At 38.4% G+C, this 13,299-nt stretch overlaps 1 protein-coding gene across 3 annotated transcripts; it reads left to right on the plus strand.

Annotated features, from left to right (window-relative positions):
- Positions 1 to 977: 977 nt before the first annotated feature.
- LOC124211326 (armadillo segment polarity protein) lies at positions 978 to 10,631 on the plus strand. 3 transcript variants are annotated; one of them, XM_046610283.2, is made up of 10 exons: positions 978 to 1,117; positions 1,997 to 2,060; positions 2,152 to 2,382; positions 2,588 to 3,382; positions 3,499 to 3,767; positions 3,853 to 4,194; positions 4,336 to 4,509; positions 4,641 to 4,943; positions 6,862 to 6,958; positions 9,180 to 10,631. In XM_046610283.2, the coding sequence occupies exons 2-10, from the start codon at positions 2,024 to 2,026 to the stop codon at positions 9,362 to 9,364; spliced, it is 2,433 nt and encodes an 810-aa protein (XP_046466239.1). In that variant the 5' UTR covers positions 978 to 1,117; positions 1,997 to 2,023; the 3' UTR covers positions 9,365 to 10,631. The 3 variants fall into 3 exon arrangements, with proteins under 3 accessions (XP_046466239.1, XP_046466240.1, XP_046466241.1); XM_046610284.2 differs by having other exon boundaries at positions 4,339 to 4,509; XM_046610285.2 differs by lacking the exon at positions 6,862 to 6,958 and having other exon boundaries at positions 9,180 to 9,349.
- The last annotated feature ends 2,668 nt before the right edge of the window (positions 10,632 to 13,299 follow it).

Raw genomic sequence — 13,299 nt, forward strand, 5'->3', positions numbered from 1 at the left:
GGCTTTTTGTTGCCATAATCATGTATGTTTGCTTAAGCTCGAACCCTATGGAGCACGCCACGTGATTATAGAAGATGTAGGCATCAGGGCGACTGTTTGTTGAAAGATGAAATATTTACGATTATTATATGTAAATGGAGAGATAAATCCAGTAGAATTTAACACAGAATAACTTTATTAACCAGTTAGGTATAACTGTTACTATACCTATACATTATGTAGATTCATACATGTTAAATCCTTATAAAAGTATGATTTACGCCTGTGGACGATGCACGAGGGAAGTTTCCCGGTCAATTATCATCTGCGAATTTCGTCACAAACTAAGAACATAAGCTAACATGAAATAAAGGAATAGTTCTGACGCGTATACCGCGCTTTTCTAATTCTCCGAATACCGTAGACTAGAGTCTGTAGTACGTATAGGAGTCACGCAATGCCGCCGATTAGTGTTCGGCTTAGTCAGCTGGGAATTCTCCGATTTCCAAACGATGTCCTCAGACCCGAATGATGAAAAAATCCGACAAAGAGTGGATGATGAAAAAGGCGTATGCAGAGAGCGTCGAGAGGCTCGTACGGCATCGAATTTATTGCCTATTTCGAGCACATGGAACAATTAGTCAAGTGGCAACACTCGGCACTTGATCGCTCGGTCCACTATCGGCGTAGTAACACAAAAAAGGTTTCCTCCTAACCCAAAGATTCTACGGATCGTGACAGTTTGTTTTATTTTTTTCAATTCGAATTCTACCCAATCGTCCCATGATCCGAATCAGCGCCGTTGACCGGTTCCCCGAAGCTTCTGCGGGAGGCTGAAACTTCACGCATGCTTTGTACCGCCGACACGGCACAGTATATCGACTCGAGTCATATTATAGTGTGTCATACTCTAATCACCGCGTCTAAACATCGGGACTACTTTCTGCGCGGCGCAGGTCCTCGTCTCGTCGTAAAGGGCGCGCTGCGGCCGCTGGATCCGCCATGTTTAGTTGGCGGAGCGAGGAGGCAGTGCTTGGAAGGGGGAACTGGAAGCTGGCTGGTGTAAAGTGAGTCACTCGCGTAGTTTGACGGACGATATTCGCACGAATAACAATAATTATCGACCCTCTGGTAAACGGTAAGTGAAACAATGTTATCCTGCGTTATCCGCGCCCCCGGTCTCGCCCTCTGAGGCCTGATTATCCCCGATTTTCGTGTTTACGCCTGGGTGTGTCAAAAGTGCTTCCATTGCCCCCTTCCGATTGTCAGAAAATGGTGATGCATTGCATTCTTGAGCCCTTTGTTGTGCCGCAACACCCACGCGTACCCACGCTTCGGTTTCTTGGCCCACTCCGCGTATCACACTCGTTTAATACGCTTTATCGGTCCTTTTTCACCCTCTAAAGCAGTTCGTACGATCCCCGGCGTTTCGTCGATAAATTAAGTATGGAAAATAAAAAAAAAGAGAAATAGAAGGGAGAGTAAAAAAAAAAAAAAAAAAACTACCTACCCATCGCTTTACTCGAACGGATATGTGCACCTGCGTGCATCTTGTACTATTCGCTTTGCTATCAGCGTGAATAGGTTTTTTGAGGACTGTGGTAGACATGTATTTTATTTTATTTATTATTTTTTTTTTTATCATACATTTGTACATTTTTCTGCTTCGATCAGATATATGTTTTATATCTGTATGATTAAATACACTGGTGTTAATCTAAATATTACAAGTGCGTATTACGAGATACTTGTTATCTCACAATCGTTAGCTAGCTGGTAATATGAATCATAGGAGCGATGAGTCTGTTGTCAAATTTGCATAAGAATGAAAGTTACATAGCAGCTAGACATATGTACGTATATCTATATGCAGTTTGGTGTCTCTGAACAAAAAAAAGACGTGCTTTCATCAGTTGTAATTTGTGACATTTCAGACTGTTGCGTAATACACATTCAATGCTAAACTTACTCCGATCGATCTGATACAAAATTACATAATAATCCCCATTTTATGCAGGTGTGGAGTGTTTCGCCCGTTGGAGCCATGAGTTATCAAATGACGTCGAATCAATCTAGACCCAGTAAGTACCATCTGATTTGAATTACAGGTCTGACCTTAGGGCCTTTCGATTTGAAATTGAATCAATTTTCTGTTATATTCGTAACTTCCAGTGTCGCACGGCAGCTATCAAGGCCCGGCAGACCTACCGATGGGCTCTGCCAAAGAGCAGACTCTCATGTGGCAACAAAACTCCTACATGGGCGACTCGGGGATCCACTCAGGGGCTGCGACTCAGGCGCAGTCTCTGTCAGGAAAGGAAGATGACGATATAGAGGGAGACCAACTCATGTTCGACTTGGATCAGGGCTTCGCTCAAGGATTCACACAGGACCAAGTCGACGGTGAGGAAAATATTATTGAAATATTTATTACATATGGAAGAAAAAAAGCCAAAGTATTACGGAGTATTATTTCCTGCTTGAAATTACTACAAACTTCAGTCTCAGTTTAAAATAATTCTGTGAAGTTGTAAACAGCGAGGAGTACGTGTTAACGAATCTTGTAAAATTCAATTAAAATATTCAACAATCATTTTTATTTCAACAGAAATGAATCAACAACTGAGCCACACGAGATCACAGCGTGTACGCGCAGCAATGTTCCCTGAAACATTAGAGGAGGGTATTGAGATACCATCTACACAGTATGATCCAGCGCAACCGACCGCAGTTCAAAGACTGGCAGAGCCAAGCCAAATGTTGAAGCACGCAGTGGTCAACTTGATCAACTATCAGGATGATGCGGATCTGGCAACTCGTGCGATTCCAGAGTTGATCAAGCTCCTCAATGACGAGGATCAGGTTATAGTTTCGCAGGCTGCTATGATGGTGCATCAGTTGTCTAAAAAGGAGGCCTCACGACACGCTATTATGAACAGTCCCCAAATGGTGGCTGCTCTTGTACGAGCAATCTCAAACAGCAATGATCTTGAATCAACGAAAGCTGCGGTCGGAACTCTGCACAATTTGTCTCACCACAGACAAGGGCTTCTGGCTATTTTCAAAAGTGGCGGTATCCCCGCCCTTGTTAAGCTGTTGAGTTCACCAGTAGAGTCTGTATTATTCTACGCCATAACCACGCTTCACAATCTGCTGCTTCACCAAGACGGTTCTAAAATGGCCGTACGTCTTGCCGGTGGACTGCAGAAGATGGTTGCTCTTCTTCAGCGTAACAACGTGAAATTTTTGGCTATTGTAACTGACTGTCTCCAAATTCTCGCTTATGGCAATCAAGAAAGCAAGCTGATCATCCTCGCTTCTCAGGGACCAATCGAACTTGTACGAATTATGCGCTCTTATGAGTACGAGAAGCTGTTGTGGACAACCTCCAGAGTCTTGAAGGGTAAAATACAGTCTAACAATATCTAGGGTCTTATAGACAATATTCACTCTGAAATTATCCCTGACACCTCTTACGCAACAATCATATTTCAATATGTATTCTTTTCTCTTTCCCAGTGCTGTCGGTGTGCTCCAGCAACAAACCAGCAATTGTCGAAGCTGGCGGTATGCAAGCCTTGGCAATGCATCTTGGAAACTCGAGTCCAAGACTGGTTCAGAATTGCTTGTGGACACTGCGAAATCTCTCTGACGCAGGAACAAAAGTTGACGGACTGGAGGGTCTGCTGCAAGGATTAGTGCAGGTGCTGACTTCAAGCGACGTAAACGTTGTCACATGCGCAGCCGGTATTCTGTCAAATTTGACATGCAACAATCAACGCAACAAGGTGCGTCAAATTTCTTACAGAGTATGGAAATAAATGAGGAGAAGAAGCAAAATATTCACAAAAGTATTTGAAAAACTTATTTCAGGTCACAGTGTGTCAAGTTGGGGGAGTCGACGCACTTGTGCGCACTATTGTCAGCGCTGGTGATCGCGAGGAGATAACAGAGCCAGCAGTCTGTGCTCTCCGTCATCTAACTTCGCGTCACGTCGACGCCGAAATGGCCCAAAATTCGGTCCGCTTGAACTACGGCATTCAGGTCATAGTCAAGCTTCTGCATCCGCCTTCGCGCTGGCCGTTGGTCAAGGCTGTTATTGGCCTTATTCGTAATCTGGCTCTGTGCCCAGCGAATCATGCTCCGTTACGCGAACATGGCGCTATTCATCATCTGGTTAGGCTCCTCATGCGCGCTTTCCAGGATACTCAGCGAGTATGTTCCTTTATAATTATGTCTCGATTGTTCAATCTAACGTATTAGACACAGAAATAAAAGAACGCTTAATACAGTGTCACGTCACATGCCGAATGTTGATCTTGACTTATCGAGCTTATTATCACCGTTATCTTGCAGCAGAGATCCTCAGTGGCTAGTACAGGAAGCCAACAGGCAGCTGGAGCATACGCAGATGGGGTGCGCATGGAAGAAATTGTGGAAGGCACAGTTGGAGCTTTGCACATTCTAGCCAGAGAATCGCATAACAGAGCGATCATTCGAACTCAAACTGTTATACCGATATTCGTCCAGGTCCGTACTCTAATGATCAACTTATAATCTGCAGATTACTTTTTAGTGATGTATATCACAACCCTGCTTTATCACAGATTAGTATCAGTCTTTTGTTTATCCGATGTCCTTTTACCTTTATGGAACATTAGTTGCTGTTCAACGAGATTGAGAATATTCAACGCGTCGCGGCAGGAGTACTTTGCGAATTGGCGACGGATAAGGAAGGGGCTGAAATGATTGAGCAAGAAGGAGCTACCGCTCCGCTAACTGAGTTACTTCACTCGCGGAACGAAGGCGTTGCAACTTACGCAGCTGCCGTGCTTTTCCGAATGAGTGACGACAAGCCGCAGGACTACAAGAAACGGTTATCTATGGAGCTGACTAACTCGCTATTCCGCGAAGACACCAGCCTCTGGAACAACGCTGATCTCGGAATGGGTCCAGACTTACAGGTAAAATCAGCACATTTTCTTATCCGAGACACTCGCACTGTGGCTTCTATTAGTTTTCACATCAAACCGCCTTGAAATAATTCTAGGTTTTTTCGTGAATATCGCCGGATCGACAGAACATTCCTTCTTTTCTTTCGTTTTTCCACTCTTCTAATAACTTGGGTGGGTATGTACGTGTTATTCCCTTTTGTTGCGAGGGCCGCTGTTTCATTCGTATTGTGCAAAGCGTAATGGGTGATCAAAGGAAAAGTATTGTACAGAGTAGCATGTTTCAAACGAGACAGAAAAAGATGAAGACAAAGCGAAAGAGAGAGAGAGAAAGACACGGGCGGAAACGAGAGACAGTTTTCCAATATCAACCATTGAATGGTGTGTAAATGAAGCCACAGTTAAAGTGACAGAGGTGCAGAATATTCCACACCTGTGAATCTCCTGTCAGCACTGAGTGCTCGCTTAATTCGCTACATAAAACGTATTACGTATTTGACACATGAAAATTTTCGTGCAGTAGCAGCTGGTAGATAATAGCGTAGTAGACTGTTGCATTATTGTTTTGTCCATTATTCCAATACGCATAACACACGAATTGGCCTATTATGTACATAAAAACTATTTTTCATAATCGATTGAAATATGTTCAATTGCGCAAAGCTTAATCTAACATAACATTAAACGCGTTCTTACGTGTAATCACATTCATATCCATATGTGCTTTTTTTTACCAATTTTAAGCTTGCTCTTTGTATAATTTTTAGCCTGCAACAATTGATATTATACCTTCTTGGAATAGATCGAGTAGTAGACAGTTGTTATCACTCCGCTCACTATAATTTCGACTCACAGAGCACAACAAACCCGCGGTATGTTAGGAGAAGATTTGATTTATTACAGCTATTACCTACTCGTCCAAAATTAGCATCAAAGTCTAGGGTATGTAACCTGGTTTATTTTGAAACAGTCACAAAGTGATCCTCGATTTTAACAGGGCAGGGGAAGGTAAGGGGACCCTTTGTTTTGTATGCACCATTTCCTGATGGAAGACATTCGCTTTTGAATATCCTATACAACCGAAATAAGAATTCAAAGAAAACATCACGCAAATCAATTTCTCTTCTTATTCTGATTGTCAATTTACGATGTCAATATTGACGATTTTGTTTTAAAAATAGAATAGCGTTGTGCCTAATGGAAGCATGGGAAGTAGTGTACATGCAAAATAGAAAAATACAAGCATAAAATTAGAATGTGTTGAGCGTATAGTATAGTCAGAAAAGGTACTGAATAAAAAAAAAAAAAAAAATACAGACAGAGAAGTGAATCCAATTGAATTTTAATATTCCTGAATATGAAAAATTGGGACAATTGTGGAACCTTTCTTTGTTTTCGTAATATACCTTCAATGAAATTGAACTTGAATCACTTCAATTGCACCTTGTAAACCGTTGTACGATTTTTTTTTTTTTGTTCCAAAATTTTTATGACTCGAATACGTGCCCGACACATCCTTAGAAACAAAAATCGCACAGTTGAATTTAAAATCACAGATATATATACACCATATAAACCCTGCATGGGAATGTATTTTGCTATTCTATGTCGCACGAGACACAAGGTATTCTAATCTAAAATTCCTTTATAATGTAAAGTATAAAGTACGCACATACATAAAAGAAGAGGAGCCGTATTCCCTGCAGTTTGATGTATCGGTTTTTCCGTCCCCTTTTTTTACTCGACGTGTAAAATTGTGTTAACCCTTTATTTCTTGCGGTTTTTTGATTAAATTTTTTTTTTTTTATTATCACTTATTTTTCTTTACTTTGAGTAAAATCGGATCTCAACCGTAGAACGCAGAGGGCGTAACAATTTTAATCTGTTAGACATTAAGTTTTGTGTTTACCTGTGCCTACCTACTCTCCAGGACATGCTTGGTCCAGATCAAGGCTATGATGGTATGTATGGACAAGGACCCCCTAGTGTGCACAGCAGTCACGGAGGTCGGGGATACCAGCCGCAAGGTAAGTCACACATTTCGTCCATCCTTGCTCTCCCTTTTGCATTACGTTTAATTATACTTGTTATTCACTGCTGCTGGCATCACAAAAAATGGTAAAATAATAAACGTTGAACGATTTAATTATAGAAACAAACTGTACACCATGTTGTGCTAAGTTTGTTTGAAGAATCACTTCGAAAGGGAGTTTTCAATTCCATGAAAAGAACCAACTAATAGAATTTTGTTAAATAAGTGGTTGGTCGGGAAAAGTAAGTAATTACTTTTGTCCATGAGATAGAATGACGGAATTTTTTTTTTTTTTGCGTCACACGCATTGTAAAATTTAAAGAAAAAGATCGTCCAAGTGTTGTTTCTTTTTTTTTTTTTTTTTTCCTGTGGTAGTGTCCTTTTCCATCTCCCCTCTCCTCCTTTCTTCAACAAAACTAAACCGAGTAAACCTTATCTTATTAAAATTCACAATCTTTGGGTATCGTTTAAGCACTTAACACTTCTAGCTAATTAGAGTCATTATATTTAATGTAATGTTATTCCAACAGCAGCTTAACCAACGGACTTACATTTAAGTAAAAGGCTATCAACAATATCTCGTGGTAACACATAGGTGAACTTCAATTCTTACTTACTCTAATCTGCTTGCTAATATTAACATTGTGAACTGTATCCACTATTTCGTGTTAATTATACACTACGTATTTGCTATTTGCTAGTGTATATTTCTTACTGTTTGCAGTACACGGAATTGCTCTTAAGTTCGTTGAACATTCCGCTGGTTTTGTACAAACACATTCAGCAATGCTTGTTACGCAAACTTTAGAGAGTACTTTTAATCCATCTTTTCATTCGTTGAATTATAGTACGTTCAAACTCAACGCCAATCGTAAACATGTCTACTTGTGTAGAGCAAATGAAAATACGGAAACTTATTCAAGTTAATGCTTGAAAACATGTCACTAAATCTTCCGCTTGCGCATGTGTGTGTGTCTGAATCTACTGCACGTCTATGATATAGCATTGTTGTTGTGCAGTTGAAATTAAAAAATAGTTTGGTAGAATGTATCGTTTTTTAACACTTATCATGAAAAATAACGCTCTGCTTCTTACTTTGAATAACAATCAATATTAACCATGTGTATTTGTTGCCAACAGATATTTAAACATCTTTGTTAATTAAATCTTACGTTTCAATTATAATTTCGAAAATATCTTTTGCGCAAAATGAAGTTTTATCTTGTTTTACTTTATTTTTTTTTAAATTTGAATGCGAGTAAAGAGAGATTGTAATAGGTTTGATTTTGTATTTTCGTTCACAACAATATATTCACAGTGAAGATTTTTTTTAAACAAAAATAGAGGAAGCCGACAAAGGTGATCAGTCAACTGTGTATCTAAAGGCATGCAATCAGGCAACTCCTACGCTGACTTGTAATCTCTCCTACCTTTCATCTTACCCTCTCTGTTTATTGAAGCTGGGAAATCAATAACTTTGACCTCTGGAGTGCTTGTTTCTATGCAGTTTCCACCTTAGTTAAGGGTCCATACGTGTGTTTTTGTTGGATTGAATATACTAAGTCTATTTTTTCCTTTTCACTCGCGTTTCTTCTATCGAAAATCGCAAAACTGATTTGAGAAAATAACAAAACGCATGATTGAATCCAGTTCCGTATGACTGAAACAGCTTTTAACTTCCAATTCATGTAATGATGAAACTGATTTTTTCTTGCAATTGATGATTATCCTTTAATGAAAATAAGTTCTCAGTTGTGTAGATTTTGAATAAAGTTTGCGAATTCGTTGAACAGTAAGTAAATTTACGATTAGTTGGATTAGTTCAAGATTTTTGAAAAGTTTGAAGAAACAAGCTAAAACACCGTTTGTTATCCCTGTTATATCATTACTTAAAGCTTCTTAACTGTCCTGTGTTACTCAGTAATTACGATCTACTCCATCGCGTATAGATTAACGGCAAATCGACGATTTAAAGTAAAATGACGAGTAATCTTTCTACTTCTGCTTGACAATACCTAAACATGCCAGGAATATATCTACCTATATGTAAATCAGAAAGTTGAGCTATACTTTATTAAAAAAATACCTTTCTTTGACCTAGAATTGCAGTGATAATTTCTATTCAATTTTTTTATTTTTTATTTTGGACAGTTACCGTTAGTTTCTTTCCAGGCAGGAAATTGATTACATGCTGAAAACGTTGATTTTTTTGCCAGGTTATGACCAGATACCAATAGATTCAATGCAAGGACTTGAGATAGGCGGAGGATCGACGTACGGCGCAATGGACACCATGGACGTTGCTCAAGATGGTGATCTGAGCTTTGATCACCTCGAAGAACTTCCCGCACCTCCACAAGACAACAATCAGGTTGCTGCATGGTACGACACTGATCTCTAGACCGTGTCGCAGTCATCATCGACCGACCTCCGTAATACGAAATTCAAATTGTGAGGTTTTGTTTTCTTTCTTAATTTTTGAATCAAGGAAATTCACATCAATTGAATTAATAAATCGATGCTTTTACTTGCATTTCAATTATATATAAATATTTTTGATCAACGTTAACGGAGATATTTCGCAGTGGTGAACTGATAACGCGTCGTCAGGCGTTCCAAACAATTTTTAGAAGCTCAGAAAATCTGCATGTGAAAATATGACTTTATTAGTAATTATTTACTAGATATGTATCTATAGATAAAAAAAAAAATCGTGTATTGAGGCTGTCTGCGTTACGGAATCTTTAAGAGGTACCGTCGTGTCGTATTATTGGCATTTTTTGTTGCACTAAATTTTCTATTATTATCGTGGAATGTATTTTTTAGTGAATTTTTTTTTATCGTTGCCCCCCCCCCCCCCCCCCCTCCCTCCCTCCCTCCCTCCCCTCTTATAATTGTCCGGTGTTCAACGTAACATTTTCAAAATTTTTATGTTACGTACAAAAGTGTAGCGATAAACTTGACTACATCATTCATTTTTTCATCGTCAAAAATCGCCATAGGTCAGATTATTATTATTATTATTATTATTATTATTATTATTATACACTATAATTTTATATAAATGTCTATTACGTAATAAAAATTGAAACAAAAGGTAATATAGCAATTGATTTTATCACTTTCTTCTTGCATTCTTTGCAATATTTCTTTAATTTTCAAATTTCAAACGGCTAAACTCATGAAAAATAAATCACTCCTTGTGTTCGGATATAAATTACGAAGGAACTTTACTTTACTTTTACGGAACTGTTGAACAGCTGTCACTGTCATCGAAAGAGGGAACACTTTTTTTATTTTTATTTTTCACAACGCTTTCAAATATGAGTTTGCAAGTTAAAATGACAAAAGGTTGAAATAAAAGCATCGATTCAGCATCAAGTTTATTACACTGTGTTAGCATTACATATATGTATGCAGTAATTATGTTAGATCGTGGCATGATAGTAGTGAAGTAACCTTTTATTCTATTAGTTTGACCACTCGTTTTTGTTATTGCATTTGATTTTCATTCCCTTCCTTGGGTATTATCTAGTTTTAAAACAAATTTCGAATGCGATTGATAAGTATAATTATTCGCATTGCACGGTATTCTCTGTATTTGAATGAAAAAAAAAAAAAAAAAAAAACAAATACGTGAGTCCTTCTGTACATTAAAGTGATGATATCGATGCGAACGCGACACGCATTCAAAATTGTCAAATTAAAATATGTAAACGGCAGCTATTTGCCAATGAGCATACATGGATGCAAAGAAGTAGGACGTCGGAATGTTGACTTAAATAACAAAAAGGTTTTGCCTGCCTTTCATGTGCAATCTGTAAAACGTCTTGGCGTATCGGTCTCGACCAATCTCGTAAGATTGAAAAATTAAAAACGAACGAAATTATTAGGTACGTACCTTGGATTATTTAATGGAATTCCAGCGCTTACGATGAACTTTTTATCGTAATCATATCCTGGGGGTCGCAGACACGTCTTGAGTATACACGTATAATAGGATTATAAAATACATACGAGTAACGGATTAGACCGGGGAAACTGACGATTCAGAAACGGAAAACGACTGTTCATCGATACCGACTGTGCCGCAGTGTTACGTAACGTCAACGCATACCCCTAAGTTGTGACATCGATATCCATTCGATCCTGAATTCTTGCATTCACCAATCGCGAAAATATAATTTGCAAATCGTTCGTGTTCATCGCATACGTGATTTGAGAATCAAAACGGCAGCAAGCAATTCAGCTTTGAATGAAAATCGGGTTGAGTGAATGTGTCGGCATTTAAGATAACACCCGCGTTGACTAATGGAGAGAAAGATGCGAATGCACAAGATATTCTTGGCGCGTGCTGATTATTGCTTCAATTATCCTCAATATTAAAATTCAATTAAAACGCCGCATAGTAATGCCAGAAATCGGTGATTCTGGAATTTTTTTGAGGACAGTTTCTCGGTCTCGGTCGAATTTCCTCGGTCTGTTCTATAGCTACTATATAGTTTTTTTTGCAATTTTGATATGTAATAAAATCTATTCGTATAATGGTATATTTATGCGAGGCGGCTAAGTGTTCGTGAATGAATTTTGATGCACTATATTGAATTACCATATTATTAAATTTACACGGCTAAGAAACGGAAAGATGTTGGTGTTGTTTATTTAGAATAGATTTAGATATATATATACACACATGTGCACATTCGTGTATATACATATATATATATCCGAAGAAAATTGAAGAAAAACGAGGAAAAAAAGGATTGAAAATTTAAAATATTTAATAACACACTCGGATACAGGGGAGGGTAAACGAAAATAAATTAAAATATATTATAATTAACATATTATATAAATAATATACTAATTACAATAAACTAGCGTAAGTAAATTTTTTGCATTATGCTGCATTTCACAGGGTAGTAAATCCTAATTTTTATCTTAGTTTTTAATTTATTTAAGGACAATTGCAGTAATAACTGCCTATCGGATTGATTATTTACTCCATTCAGTATTAAGGAATATAGATTCTAAAACGTATTAATACATAATTCGTATACGTATATGTAATGTATCGTTTAATGTCGGTATACAAATAAAGCGGACACGCAAATTATATCGAATTTAAAACACTTGTCGGCCGATATTATTAGCCATCGCTTCACCCGCATGCACAATCGGTACTCGGCCTACAATGTTCACATTCAAAGTGAGAATAATTTAAATTCGCGTAACTTTCGCGACGAGTGAACCGATTCAATTAAATTCCAATGCAGCGGTCACTGCAAACATTTCGTTATAAAATTTGCTAAAAAAGCCTTATGTGTGGCAAACAGTACTTGTGCTCCACTGATCTTTTCATGCATGAAACATACAACGTTTTATAACGTTCATGGAGCAATCAAACTTCGTGAAAACTGTTCGAAACGACAGAACAAAGCAAGAACATTGGAAACTATACTTCCTCAACATTAGTTTCATAAATCATTACTATAACATGATATTTAGATTATTGTCAAGCTTTGTTACTTAGCAATTCACTGTTTTAATTGCACTACCCAATTGTTATTTAGTAAAGCGTTTCTAGACGATGTATAAAAATCGGTGTAAATGTCTGGAAATGCCAACGACACACGCGTCGTGAAAGTTTTCTCGAAACATATTACATCAAGTGTTTTGTCCCCGTACGCAACGGTAAATTCTTTAAATGTCATTTGAAACTGGTGAACGCTTGACGGACCTAATTATCGTTACCGCGGTCCACGTTTCGTCCGAAACCGTTATAACGCAGCTTTCTCACACTTTGAAAGACGAATTAACGCAGTTATTGTACTTAGCGATAGCCACTGCACTTAGTCACTGACCTACCCAATGGAAGACGAAACTATTTTCAATAACAAAAGAAGGAGGTCATCGTACTCCGCGACGATGGGGCCCCACTTTTTGGGCCTCAGACTTTCTGCCGAGTGCACGTATACCAGGAAGCGGGACCGTACGTACTGAGAACGGAGAGTTTCTTACCGATTTTCGGTCCACGTTATTTTCCCACCGAGATAATTCGCTTCACAAAACGTTTCGTGCTCGAATCGACACGCTTTTAACAGTATAAACTGCACAGTTGAGCGACAATAAAGCCCCGGAAATTATGCTCCTGTTTTACCAGTGGCACCTATGCTCCGGTCATGTCAAACCGGTATATTTCTCCTGCTGAGATTCGAGCGATTATAGAACCTAGACTAGATCACGAGACCTTCACCTTTGCATGTCTCCCTGCAAACTTTCTGAGCATTATGTTATAACTTATAGACTTTATACGTATACGGCGACGACTGCTAA

Source organism: Neodiprion pinetum, chromosome 2, assembly GCF_021155775.2.
Source record: "Neodiprion pinetum isolate iyNeoPine1 chromosome 2, iyNeoPine1.2, whole genome shotgun sequence".
NCBI lineage: Eukaryota > Metazoa > Arthropoda > Insecta > Hymenoptera > Diprionidae > Neodiprion > Neodiprion pinetum.

Bases quoted from the DNA above. Each gene is read 5' to 3' on its own strand.
- LOC124211326 (XM_046610283.2), top strand. From the start codon at position 2,024: ATGAGTTATCAAATGACGTCGAATCAATCTAGACCCA. The intron at 3,383-3,498 runs GTAAAATACAGT...TCTCTTTCCCAG, and splicing joins AACCTCCAGAGTCTTGAAGG to TGCTGTCGGTGTGCTCCAGC. The intron at 4,195-4,335 runs GTATGTTCCTTT...GTTATCTTGCAG, and splicing joins CTTTCCAGGATACTCAGCGA to CAGAGATCCTCAGTGGCTAG.